Source organism: Notolepis coatsorum, assembly GCF_963971535.1.
Source record: "Notolepis coatsorum genome assembly, chromosome: 5".
In the NCBI taxonomy this organism is placed as follows: Eukaryota; Metazoa; Chordata; class Actinopteri; order Aulopiformes; family Paralepididae; genus Notolepis; species Notolepis coatsorum.
The window spans coordinates 32,248,804-32,261,986 of record NC_140169.1 but is presented as its reverse complement, the minus strand read 5'-3'; the positions used below and the strand labels follow the sequence as shown (position 1 = coordinate 32,261,986).

The 13,183-nt window shown below is 43.6% G+C and overlaps 1 protein-coding gene across 1 annotated transcript in view; it reads right to left on the bottom strand.

The window, feature by feature from the left end:
* Positions 1-816: 816 nt before the first annotated feature.
* The window catches only part of LOC311228031 (bone morphogenetic protein receptor type-2-like), a 323,498-nt gene continuing 311,131 nt past the window's right edge, over positions 817-13,183 (bottom strand). Inside the window, 1 exon segment of the mRNA XM_084313923.1 lies at positions 817-9,607. Within this exon segment, the coding sequence (XP_084170049.1) occupies positions 9,309-9,607 (299 nt within the window). The 3' untranslated portion in view covers positions 817-9,308.

Sequence of the window (13,183 nt, the reverse complement as noted above, 5' to 3'; positions counted from 1 at the left end):
GCTGTACCGAATAGTTCGAAGCTTCGTTCATAATGTTGACATTCAAATTCTAAATCAACATAAAAAATTGTAATTATAGGGCGTCAGGTGGCGTAGCGGAGTTTGCGCTCTGCGTTGCCACCAGCTTGGCTGGTCGTTCATACTAATACAATTGGCACTATTAGGGGGGGGGGAAGCTGGCGGGTGGGAATCTGGCGTTGTGGACAGCGACGCCTACAGGTCAGGTCTCGGTGCTTGCTCAGCGGGGCAGGACTTGGTGGAGATAGCGTGCCCTCCCATGCGTTACACTTCACCAATGAGTCCTTGCTGCCAAGTGAAAAGACGTCACTGGCTGTCGGCGCACGTCTCGGAGGAAGTGTGCGATCGACTCGGGACGCCCTTGTACCGACTCGTAGGAGAACATGCATACAGCAGCCAGGTAGGGGAGGGGGGGAATTGGCACAACGACTAATTGGGACGGGGAGAAAGTCAGAGAAAAACCATTTTTTTTTTTTTTATTATAATATATTATTTTTTTACAATTTTTATTTGCCAAGGTATGGCGAGTGCCATACCTTGCCATACCAAAATGACGCCCCTGCTACATGGTACAGTGTGTAGCTAACCCATTTCACTAGCCTACATGGTAGTGTGTAGCTACCTCATTCCACTAGCCTACATGGTAGTGTGTAGCTACCTCATACAGTGTGTAGCTAAATCATTCCACTAGCCTACGTGGTAGTGTGTAGCTAAATCATTCCACTAGCCTACATGGTAGTGTATCTACCTCATTCCACTACATCTGTCTCAGAAGGTCACACAACACAGAGGTTTATTTTCAATAATATAATCTTTATTCAGCGGAGTGATGCAGGGTTTTACAGCAAGCGATTATCTTTTTTCTAAAACAGTTTCATTTATTTATGAGTAGCAGTAGTAGCATGATGACATTTATCATTTGTTCTTTTTTTCTCTTTTCAAATAAATGTTTTCATTATCATTTTACAAACGTTCATGAAAAAAAACAGCGTACATAGCAGGGATAGCCATAGCAAATGGCTTAATTTATCTTGGAACCGTGGAAAATCTGATTTTTAACCTTTAGTGTGAGGTCTCACATCCGATTCAACATTGCGGTCTAAACGCAGAGGAACCAGATCGAATGTGGATTCTCTCTGGTTTAACAGACACTAGAAAACCAGATTTGGGTCACAGATCTTAAAATCAAATGTTTTTTCTGTTCTCACGTAAAAGCAGCTCAGAACAGCCAAAGTGGGCAAATCCAGAAGAACTACGGCCTACATGAAAAGGGACAAAAAGATCATAGCTGTGACATACCCAGCCTTTATCTGCTCATGCAGATGTGACATCATCACATTCATCACCTACCCAGAGCCATACGGACAAACAGTTTGGCCATTACAGTTTTATTGATGGTCATCTTACTTCCACACCTCTGCCCCACAGCCGTTGCTCGGTAACAGTTGATTTTATGCCAGAGGTCTGTTTGTAGGGGCCGAACAATATGAAGAAAAAAAAATCACATTACAATTATTTTCAGATACTGAACTGAAATATGATTCACAATGTTAAAGGGAATGGTATTTCTTGCATCATTATTTAAATGTTCATTCCAAAAAAATTATTTGAACAATGTATTTTTTGCAGGGGTAACCTGTACAAACGATCTGTCTATGGTTCTGCAGCTATACTGAATCAAAACTTGTCTTTCGTATTTTTTAAATAGGGGAGCATGTTTTAGAACACTTTAAAATGTGTTCATTTTTATAGCTGTTTAAAACACAACTTAATTTTACATGAATACTTTTCTTGTGAAAAGTTAAAAAAAATAAAAATAAAAATAAAAAAGTGACCATCACAGTTTAAACTGTACATCCCAAGGCCGATGATATGTCTCGTTAGACCAGGTGTCCACCTACTATCGCCTTGTGACACTGACGACGATGAGGATAATGATTGGTTGTGTAATGATGTAATTATTAAAATAGAGGCCCATTTGCCCTCCATGTTGGAAGAAACGGTTGCTATGAGCAAAACAATGGTTGCTACCGGCATGTGTTGGAATAATGTCATAATTAGGTGTCTTTTTAGGTGGATTTTGTAAAACGAGCCACAGTGCTTTTCCAGTGTTTTACCTGCTCTAATGCTGCATGGAAATCGGACATTTTCCTTAAAAAATTGTTACAGGCGGCCATGTTGGAAGGAATAGAATAACACAAATGTTCCGTGCAAGGCCTCTCTATTCACAACCGCGGTGACCGAGGCCCCAAAGGCATTCATCACTAAAGTCATCTGCTGTTATCACCTCTTGTAACCCAAAAAACAAAGATGACATTAGTGTTGAAATACTTGTACTCGTGGATAAACATCGCTGTTGGCCGGCTCTCAGGGACGCGCATGTGATTCTATCGTCTGAGCGTTCAAGGTTGAAGTCATAGGCGGATTCACTGGAATTCTGTTGCTATGGGAACAGTTTGGACCCAAGTGTATTATTGCATTGCAAACACTGCAGTGGGAAATAAACGTACAGTAGGTCCATTTAGAATGTCGTCAAGTTGAAACGCTCTATATATTGTCAAAGATTACCACTGTGTTCATCACCTTTTAGGAGATGGAATGGATTAAAATGTATCATGTGCGCATGTCCAGAGTTAATTATATTGTATATTGTTTACACTGCCTTTTTATTTGTACTTCTCCACTGTAGGCTACTATAATTCTGTGACCTGTACCTGTATGTCTTCTACTACCTCCCCTCCCCCATGCTGCTATGATAACATAACAGTTACCTGCATTTCCCCAAGGGGATCAATAAAGGAATATCTTATCTTATTATTGACCTATTTAACTATTATCTTACTATGTAAACTGAACTAGGGCCAGGGGCTATAAAACCAAAATCGTACAGACGCCGACATTATGAACTGACCTAATTTCTCCCACATCTGTACGTCAGGTGGGTGCCTCCAATTCATAGGCGGGTTACAACAACCAGTCACACGTTCACAGACAAACAGTACAAACATGTTGAGGGACAAACATGTTGACGGAGGGACCATGGAGGATGTGGTATTTGTGTGCTGGTGTGAATGTGATGACATAACATGATCATGGATTTCGGGTCGTATCACCCGGTCCTCAGAACACACTGTATGGAAGAGGAGAGAGCAAAACGAGCTCTACTGAAATTACCTTGATGAATCATTATTGAATTATCAATGATTATCAATTCATTAACAATGCAATTTTCCTCTGTTTCAGTTGTCGGGATCATTAGCACTTTAGCACTTAGCTTTTGTATTGGCCAAAAACTATAATTGATCAACCCCCTCCACAAGACCTCCGGTTTACATAGCAACGGGATAATCAAATTGGACTATTGCAAAACCACTGGAATTGTACTACATGCTTCACTGAGTACTGTATATGTACATAAATACAGTGGTAAAGGGATAGTTCTGAGCTGTGGAACCCTGGCTCGAGTCCTTTCCCAGCACAGTCCATACTGTTCCTCATACTAGCTCCGTATAGTTAGCAAAGTCAACAGGGTCGAGCTCCTGTCCGTACAAGTTGACGAGGCCCACTGAAATCCACTTTGTGTGCATCGTGTAGTCAATTCCAGTGAGCCTCAGTCGACCTGTACCAACAGAAGCTTGATCTGGTTCGGTTGGTTTGTGGCCAACTAGCTGGAGCTATAGCATGAGGAGCAGCATGGGCTGTGCTGAGAGGGGAACACTCACAGCACTACTGTGTTGCTAATTGGTCCCGTAGGAAAGGTATATATAATGCAGGTAATGGTATGTATGTATATTTACAGTATTGGGACAGTGAGACCAAGTTGTTATTCGTAGCCGATGTCGTCGTTGCTTTGACGCGGTTCAACATGGAGGCCAATAAATATCAGTTATGAAAACCTGACCGTCTGCACTACTGTAATACCACACTGCATCCATGTAGAAGACTGACCAACTTCACCTCACTGTCTCAATACCTATGCTATAGACTGTATATTAAGTAGCTGAGGCTATATACAGTACACAGGAGTATTTACATTAAAGGGAAAGTTTTAAATATAATAGATAATTACAGATCAATAAGCAGGGAGACCCCCATGTAACAAAGGAAATATAGGACTTAGCAAAAAGCTGACATCCTATCAAAACATTGTAACATCAATTTCTATTTATTCTTTTCCATTATTATTTTACTTTAACTTTTTTTGTCTTTAAACCTAAATTCACTGTAGTTTGAAAGGAATCCCCTTGAAGTGATGACTTTCTGCGGGTCTCATCAACACACTGCTGCAGAAAGTGTCTCAACTAGAGGAGCATATTGTATTGTATGATGCAATTTGTACAGTTAGGATCATGTTTTACTGTATTGTGATGTATACTATCTGTAGATGGTCTTCAGGCCTCTCCCCATGAAGCCGAGTATTGATAATATATTTCTCTCTCCGGGGAACAGGCTCACTGATAAAAACACAACACAGCTCTTGTCACGTGGGGAACCGCTGGAAGCAGAACCCACAACCCTGTTCTGGGCAGACACCAAGATCCGACACTCAAATCTCACTTTAGAATGTATGTCCTGTACGTTGTATACAGTAGTTATTAGAATCCATAGAATGTTATGTGACAATGACAACAAAAAACCTCTTGAATGTCTAAACTGAGAACTGAAAGAGAGTGTGAGCGCCAGTGCGCCAGCTTGCCTATAAACCATAGATAAAAAAGCTCTGACAAAAGTAAAATACATTGTACATGGTGACAGGAGGCATTGTATGTAATAATAAAAACAATAATAAAATAAAATTACAGTTTTATACAAATTACAGTTCACATGCGGTTGTTAGGGGTTGGCGAAACGTTTTTGAAATTAAAATAGAACTAAACTTCTGTCTGACTTATCTGATCTCTCATCTAAAAAAAACTATATAAAACAAGAGAAACAAATAATATTAAAAGAAACCCCTGATCAATACATCTGTGAGTCTGTAGAAGTAGTTTAATATTACTTATTATTGTAGTTTACTAGTCTGTCAGAGGAGTACTTTCAGGCGTATAGCATTACGTTTGTATAAATTACTTAACAGTTCAATACATAGCAGTAAAAAAAAATTGGTTGTAAAAAAAAGAAATCGAAGTTTTCTCAGAGTTGAGAAAAACGCTGCCGATCGGAATCGAATCGTCGCTTCTTTCTTTGTCCCGTAACAAGATTCACGCTAGTTTCTCCACAGACACGGTCGTTCGGATGGGAAGGAACATGTGGGATTTTTCTCCAAACGTTTCTCAGCTTTTTGTTCAACATGACGTCTGCGAGAAGAGGCAGAGCAGAAGTCACAAGCGTAGGAAAACTACTTTTCTAGATGGCCGCGAGCAACACATCGATCCTGCTTTCAGCACGGGCCGTCGAGATACATAATGTCGATCTTGAAAAATCCCATCGCTTGTGGCACCCGTAAAATCATTTACAACATGTGCGTATGCCGCCACCTAGAGGTTCTGATTTATTCGGTAAAGAGGTTACAGAACCTGATCACTCTTTCCACAGTAATGCTGAACATTCAGTGTTCCACCCGCCACCGAGACTCAAGACAGGAAGTCTTCTGGGTAGAAAACAGGTGCTTTCTAAATTTGCCTTAACGGCATGGGTAGCACTGCCAACACTGTTTGTATTGCGTAGACAGAGAGCACTCACCCTCACGTATCTCTGAGGCACGGGCGTACAAACCTCCTGTGTCGGTGAACCCCCCCCTTCTAAATTCGATTGGTTGTTTTTCTCCTCAGATTTGGATGGGATTGGTCGGGAGAATCCAGGATTGTCAAGGTGTTTCTTTCGCATGGGCGGGTTGACCGGACACAGGGTTTGGGGCGGAATGAGCAAAAAATATATTTGGTTTTGAATACTTGGAATATGCTTGATTTTACAGTGCGAATTATGGAGTGGGGGGGCTTAGCCCCCCTGATTGACCCTTGACATTCAGAGTGATATTGAAGAAATAATAAGTCATAGATTATCTATAATACTGGGTCACGAATGATTGCCTTTAACAAAAAGACCCCCCCCCCCTAAATTACTTATATAATTACTTAAATTAGTTATAATTTGATTGATTTATATTTTTAGACAGATGTGATTTCTAGTCTTTAACATAACTCCTGCAAAACAAGTGCAGATACACCAATACTAAGACTGTTGTTGGATATCAGGCCAACGCCAGGCTCAAACAGGGTGCTCTGTCAGAGGACTTCCAGTAATATAATCTTATTCTAAAATACCATACGTCAAAGCAAAACTACCACAAATTCTCAAATAGTGTTTATTTACCTCAGCTAAAGAGAGAACCAGGCCTTAATCTGAGACCGGACATTATTTATAATGTGTCCTTTTTTTGTAGTATATCTTATAATATCTTAGTACCGTGATGCTTCATTTCCAAGGATTCACGGGTACGAGTATTGATGTTGTGCGTTTTGCCACAGATATAAGAATGTCACATCGCTCTAGTGGAGACAACTGGATTCTATCAGAATCATTTTCATCCACTGACTCCAAACTATTAGTCTAAGTCTCTATTGTTCAGTAAGTTTGGTATGTAGGTATTAGGGCTGTCCCCGACTAAGGATTTGGATGGTCGACTATGATTGGCCAAAATTTGCCGTTAGTCGACTATTGGTTGACAAAGAAAAAAAAAATATATATAATATATATATTTTTTATATATATATTTTTTTATCATTCCATTTGGGCTGTGGGGGTGCTTAATGTCTGAAGGAGTCGACTGAAGGCTTCTTGTCCTCTGCAAAAGCATGCAATTGGTCCACTGATGGATACATCTTGATATTTGTCTAGTCTAGTGTGTTCATTAGATGGGTGAAATCCTCTTTCAGTGCCTCTGTGCCTGTTTTCGTAGGCAGTTAGCCTCCATACATTTTTTTTTTGACTAAGAGGTTGGCAGTCGACTACGGCTCCTTTCGACCGATTAGTAGACTAATCGACTAATAGGGGTCAGCCCTAGTAGGTATTGGACGACACTTAAAGGTGGAATCTGTAATGCCGTCAAATGGCGACCTCAAGGCAAAAGAGCCCCACTTGGTACTGTACTTTGTTTACGTTGTCCGTTTTGATCTGATCTGTGTGGGTTAGTTTAGTAACTTATTCTAGTGTACATTTCTCCAGACCTCGCTTGGCAGAGCCTGAGGTGAGGCCAGCAGTAGCAACCCACCCCAAAGACCAAAACAAAACATTAAAAAAAAAGTGCAATACCAAGTGAGGTCACTGTTTGACAGCATTATAGATTCTACCTTTAAAGTTTAGTGTCTGTATTTGGAATAAATTTCATAGCTGAAAAATCGAAATAAGGTAAATCAAGCTCATTCAAGTATTCAAAACATAATCAGCTATTAATTTGCCCATGTCTGCACAATTGTTAATGGTAACCATAGTAATAATAAGTGCACTGATAACATGCAAACTCATAACAATATAGAAACTAAAAAATACACACAAATAGAACTGAAACAGGAGATTAAAAGGCACATTGAAAGCTAAAGCCTATTGCACATTTTAAAATATGATACAAAAGGGGAGCGATAGCATACATACATAAATGTACAAATAAAAAACTCAGGAACCATTATGAATGTACTATGCAAAGTAATGATTGACAAACAGTTGCAGGCCCTCTCAGTCTTTAAGACTGAGGTTGTTCTAATTGTCTTATTAGTGTTTTACATGGATATGCGCATCCATCAGAGTTGTCTGTCTGATTGTTACGTCAAATCGTTGTCTCTCCCCTTCTCTCCTCTTTACCTCTCACCCCCCCATTCTGCTTTCCTCCTCTCCTCTCTAGCTATCTTACCCTCTCTTCTCTCCTCTCCTCCAGCGTGTTAAGACAATTATTTAATGTGGAATACACACAGAGTTCTTCTCTGTAGTCGGTTCCTGCCGCGTGTTGTCGATGTGTCCGGCGACCTCCGCTCAAACCGGATTCAGGCGGTTTCAGGCAGTTGATACACAGGGCAACTTTCTTGAACATCTCGTCGCTAGGGTATTTGAAAAAGAAAGAAAAGTGACCCCGTGGATGGTTGACTGTGTTTTCGCAATGCTATGAGGGCTGCCCATCTATATTGGCTGTTAAATCTGGACCTGCTTTACTGACGTGAGTCCGGGTGCTCGACGAATACAACAAACAAACGAAAGCGGTCGAGAGATGCCTGTTTGATCTTAACAGCAGCACAGTCAACACGTATAAAAACTGAAAACTATTCAATATTTAAGAGTCTATTTCATATCCACAATGCTCAGTATCGCGTCTCAATTTGCACTTCGTCACTCCTCCCTCACACCTGGATGTTCCTCCTCACGTTCTACCTGAGTGTCACAGTCACAGTAACAGCTCAGTAGAATCCTTTCCTGCAAGGTCACCATGTGCTTCCAATTAAACATTGTCACAAGAACGAGACTAAACAAGGCCGTCTAGATTAGTTCTTAAAAGAAGGTGCAACAGAGGAAGAAAAAAAAAACTCAAAGATGCTTTCAAACTCTTAGCGGTTATAAAACGAACATATGAACATGAAACGACTGAAGTAATGGAAGCAGACAGAGTGAGCGGATGTCACTGCATAGATACTGTACTTAGAACCAGGTTTTTAAAGCAAAAACAAAACAAAAAAACCTCCTGCTTCAAATGAGACAGAAGAACGACAGCCTGGAGACATCCGAGAACACCGTTGCATGAGTAGAAAAGCGGTTTGCTTGATTGGTTCTCTCGTGAGAGTCTTTACATCCAATCACAGTGGATTTGACTGAACTCCAGCGGGAGGTGAGTGAAGTAGGGGGTTCACTGGCCAAAAGTCTAGAAGGCATTCTGTTAAGTCTGTAGGCCAGGTTTAAAAAAAAACTTAAAACACTTCTCTTACTACTGTAACAAACAAACAAATACACTGACTGACTGACTAAATGACTTACGGCTCCGAAGGTCAAAAGGTCACAGATAGAACTAGGCTAAGTGGTGCAGTATTCCATAGGGCGTCCATACGCAAAGCGACCCGTGTACCCCGTGGGTTCGATTCCTGGCTGTGGGAGTTGTTCCTCGATTCATTTAAAACAGCTCCCCGTTGGGAGCCATTGTGCATCCCACCCTAGTTAGCATTCAATCAGGGAAAGCAGCCCATAGACTTTAATTCCCCTCTACGTCTAGAACTCTCCTCTACTTCCCTTCTCTCAGTGGGAAAAAAATTACATAATCGATAAACGGGAGAAAAATTAGGCCCCGAGAGAGAAAAGGAGGAAAGAGGAGTTCTTCAGAGGCAGGTCATTCCTTTGGGGTCAGACATCAAGGTGGCCGTAGCTCCGCCCCCTACCAGGAAAACAGCTGTGCTGGATTTTGATTGGTTGATTCCACCACCTGGTCTGTGTTGATTGGATGAAAAATGGCTGCTGCTGTTGTTGTTGTTGACCTCATAGTCCAGGTCCAGGCTGGTATCTGCGGAAACGACCCAGGTGGCCGGACGCCATTTCTTCAGAGCGTACGGCGTCTTCACACGGCGCTTAATCTTCTCTCCTGAAACACTAACACTGTCATCCATCAGATCAACATCACCTGAGGAGAGGAGAAGAGAAGAGAAGAGAGGAGAAGAGGAGAGGAGAAGAGGAGAGAAGAAGAGAAGAGAAGAGGAGAAGATGAGAAGAGAAGAGAGGAGAAGAGAAGAGGAGGAGAAGAGAGGAGATGAGAGGAGAAGAGAAGAGGAGAGGAGAAGATGAGATGAGAGGAGAGAAGAGGAGAAGAGGAGAGAAGAGAGGAGAGGATAAGAGAAGAGAAGAGGAGAGGAAAAGAGAAGAGAAGAGGAGAGAAGAAGAGGAGAGGAGGAGATGAGAAGAGAAGAGGAAAAGAGAGGATGAGAGAGAAGAGAAGAGAGGAGAGGAGGAGAAGAGAAGAGAAGAGAGAGAAGAGGAGAGGAGAGGAGAAAAAAGGAGAGGAGAGAAGAGAAGAGGAGAGGAGAGAAGAGAAGAGGAGCATATGAGAGAAGAGGAGATAAGGAGAAGAGGAGAGGAGAAGAGATTAGGAGAGGAGAGAGAGAAGAAAAGAGGAGAAGATAAGAGAGGAGAAGAGAGGAGAGAAGAGGAGATGAGAAGAGGAGAGAAGAGAGGCTAGTTAGACTAAAGCACTAATATCTATCAATTCTCCACTTGCACAATCTGAAAGTAGCCACTTCCGGCTGACTTCCGGTTGCCAATGGCACTTCCTGTCCCATCCAAATACATTGGTTTTAGCTACTTTTCTCCCCTTATTTAAACAACTTTGTCGTCACAGAGAGGCAATGAAACGTTTGTATTATTATAGTATAGAATGTGTTTAATAAGCAAACGTTTGTCAGCAGGGTTTTTGGGCTGTATTTCATGTAAAAACGTTTACTGTTAGTTTCCTTGCTCAGCCAGCATTAGCTAACAGAAGCGAGTGATTAAACAGGCCGGATTAGCTTTGAGCTAACTATCTTTCCCAACCCATGTATTCATTCCATTCTAAACATAACGTTAGTTTACAAAACATGACCTGTCTATATAACGTTGAGGAACAAATTATAAGTGTGTGGGTGTGTGTTTTGGTGAACATTGGACTGCAAACAGAAAATGCATCACAGTTACAGACAGTAGCTACTGTTAGCTGCACTCAGGCTGGCTGCACTCAGGCGGCGCGATCAGCCTGTTGGACAGGGAATGAAGATCTCCAGAGAACACTTCATTGCCTCGGATTATGTTGTTGGGGGTGGAAGGTTTGTCCAGAAGACCACTAATCAGCTGAAGCCTGATGCGGTTCCCTCGGTCTTCGACAGACAGACCGGTGCAGGCTCCCGGGAGCGATGGCTAGCTAGTTAGCACCAGCCGAGGACCGGCGTTAGCTGCCGGGAGCGATGGCTAGCTAGTTAGCACCAGCCGGGGACCGGCGTCAGCTCCCGGGAGCAATGGCTAGCTAGTTAGCACCAGTCGGGGACCGGCGTCAGCTCCCGGGAGCGATGGCTAGCTAGTTAGCACCAGCCGGGGACCTGGAGCGATGGCTAGCTAGTTAGCACCAGTCGGGGACCGGCGTTAGCTGCCGGGAGCGATGGCTAGCTAGTTAGCACCAGCCGGGGACCGGCGTCAGCTCCCGGGAGCGATGGCTAGCTAGTTAGCACCAGTCGGGGACCGGCGTCAGCTCCCGGGAGCGATGGCTAGCTAGTTAGCACCAGCCGGGGACCTGGAGCGATGGCTAGCTAGTTAGCACCAGTCGGGGACCGGCGTTAGCTGCCGGGAGCGATGGCTAGCTAGTTAGCACCAGTCGGGGACTGGCGTCAGCTCCCGGGAGCGATGGCTAGCTAGTTAGCACCAGCCGGGGACCAACCGACTGGTGCTAACTAGCTAGCCATCGCTCCCGGGAGCTGACACCGGTCCCCGGCTGGTGCTAACTAGCTAGCCATCGCTCCCGGCAGCTAACGCCGGTCCCCGACTGGTGCTAACTAGCTAGCCATCGCTCCAGGTCCCCGGCTGGTGCTAACTAGCTAGCCATCGCTCCCGGGAGCTGACGCCGGTCCCCGACTGGTGCTAACTAGCTAGCCATCGCTCCCGGGAGCTGACGCCGGTCCCCGGCTGGTGCTAACTAGCTAGCCATCGCTCCCGGCATCTAACGCCGGTCCCCGACTGGTGCTAACTAGCTAGCCATCGCTCCAGGTCCCCGGCTGGTGCTAACTAGCTAGCCATCGCTCCCGGGAGCTGACGCCGGTCCCCGGCTGGTGCTAACTAGCTAGCCATCGCTCCCGGCAGCTAACGCCGGTCCTCGGCTGGTGCTAACTAGCTAGCCATCGCTCCCGGGAGCCTGCGCCGGTCTGTCTGTCGAAGACCGAGGGAACCGCATCAGGCTTCAGCTGATTAGTGGTCTTCTGGACAAACCGTCCACCCCCAACAACATAATCCGAGGCAATGAAGTGTTCGCTGGAGATCTTCATTCCCTGTCCAACAGGCTGATCGCGCCGCCTGAGTGCAGCCAGCCTGAGTGCAGCTAACAGTAGCTACTGTCTGTAACTGTGATGCATTTTCTGTTTGCAGTCCAATGTTCACCAAAACACACACCCACACACTTATAATTTGTTCCTCAACGTTATATAGACAGGTCATGTTTTGTAAACTAACGTTATGTTTAGAATGGAATGAATACATGGGTCGGGAAAGATAGTTAGCTCAAAGCTAATCCGGCCTGTTTAACCACTAGCTTCTGTTAGCTAATGCTGGCTGAGCAAGGAAACTAACAGTAAACGTTTTTACATGAAATACAGCCCAAAAACCCTGCTGACAAACGTTTGCTTATTAAATACATTCTATACTATAATAATACAAACGTTTCATTGCCTCTCTGTGACGACAAAGTTGTTTAAATAAGGGGAGAAAAGTAGCTAAAACCAATGTATTTGGATGGGACAGGAAGTGCCATTGGCAACCGGAAGTCAGCCGGAAGTGGCTACTTTCAGATTGTGCAAGTGGAGAATTACATGACAAACAATCAAAGAGGGTAATGATGATAACATGTAACAATACTGCACTCTGCTGGGCAGAATGTGTACTTACATCCAACACACACATGCATGCACGCACGCACAAACAGAGGGTTGTTTGGTCTGGGATGGGGATCAGAATGTTCTGAAACATCTCTCTCTATCTCTCTCTCTCTCTCTCTCTCTCTCTCTCTCTCTCTCTCTCTCTCTCTCTCTCTCTCTCTCGCTCTCTCTCTGTGCAAACAGTTCTGAGAAATGTGGTCATGTTCAGAATAATATAACACACACACTCACACTCTGTCTCTGAAACACACTCTCTCTCTCTCTCTCTCTCTCTCTCAAACACACATCTCCTCTCATTGTTAATGGTGTGTCCTTATCTCACGTCTCAGAATTCCAACATTCTATCATCATCCTTATCTGTAATGTTGGATTTCCTTCCCATACACACACACACACACACACACACACACACACACACACACACACACACACACACACACACACACACACACACACACACACACACACACACACACACACACACACACACGCACACACTTGGGTGGGTCTTCCTGTGGTTTACACATGGAATAATACAGCCTGGTTATATAAACTTAAAGGGGTAGTTGTGCTACATACTGCTTGCCAGTAGA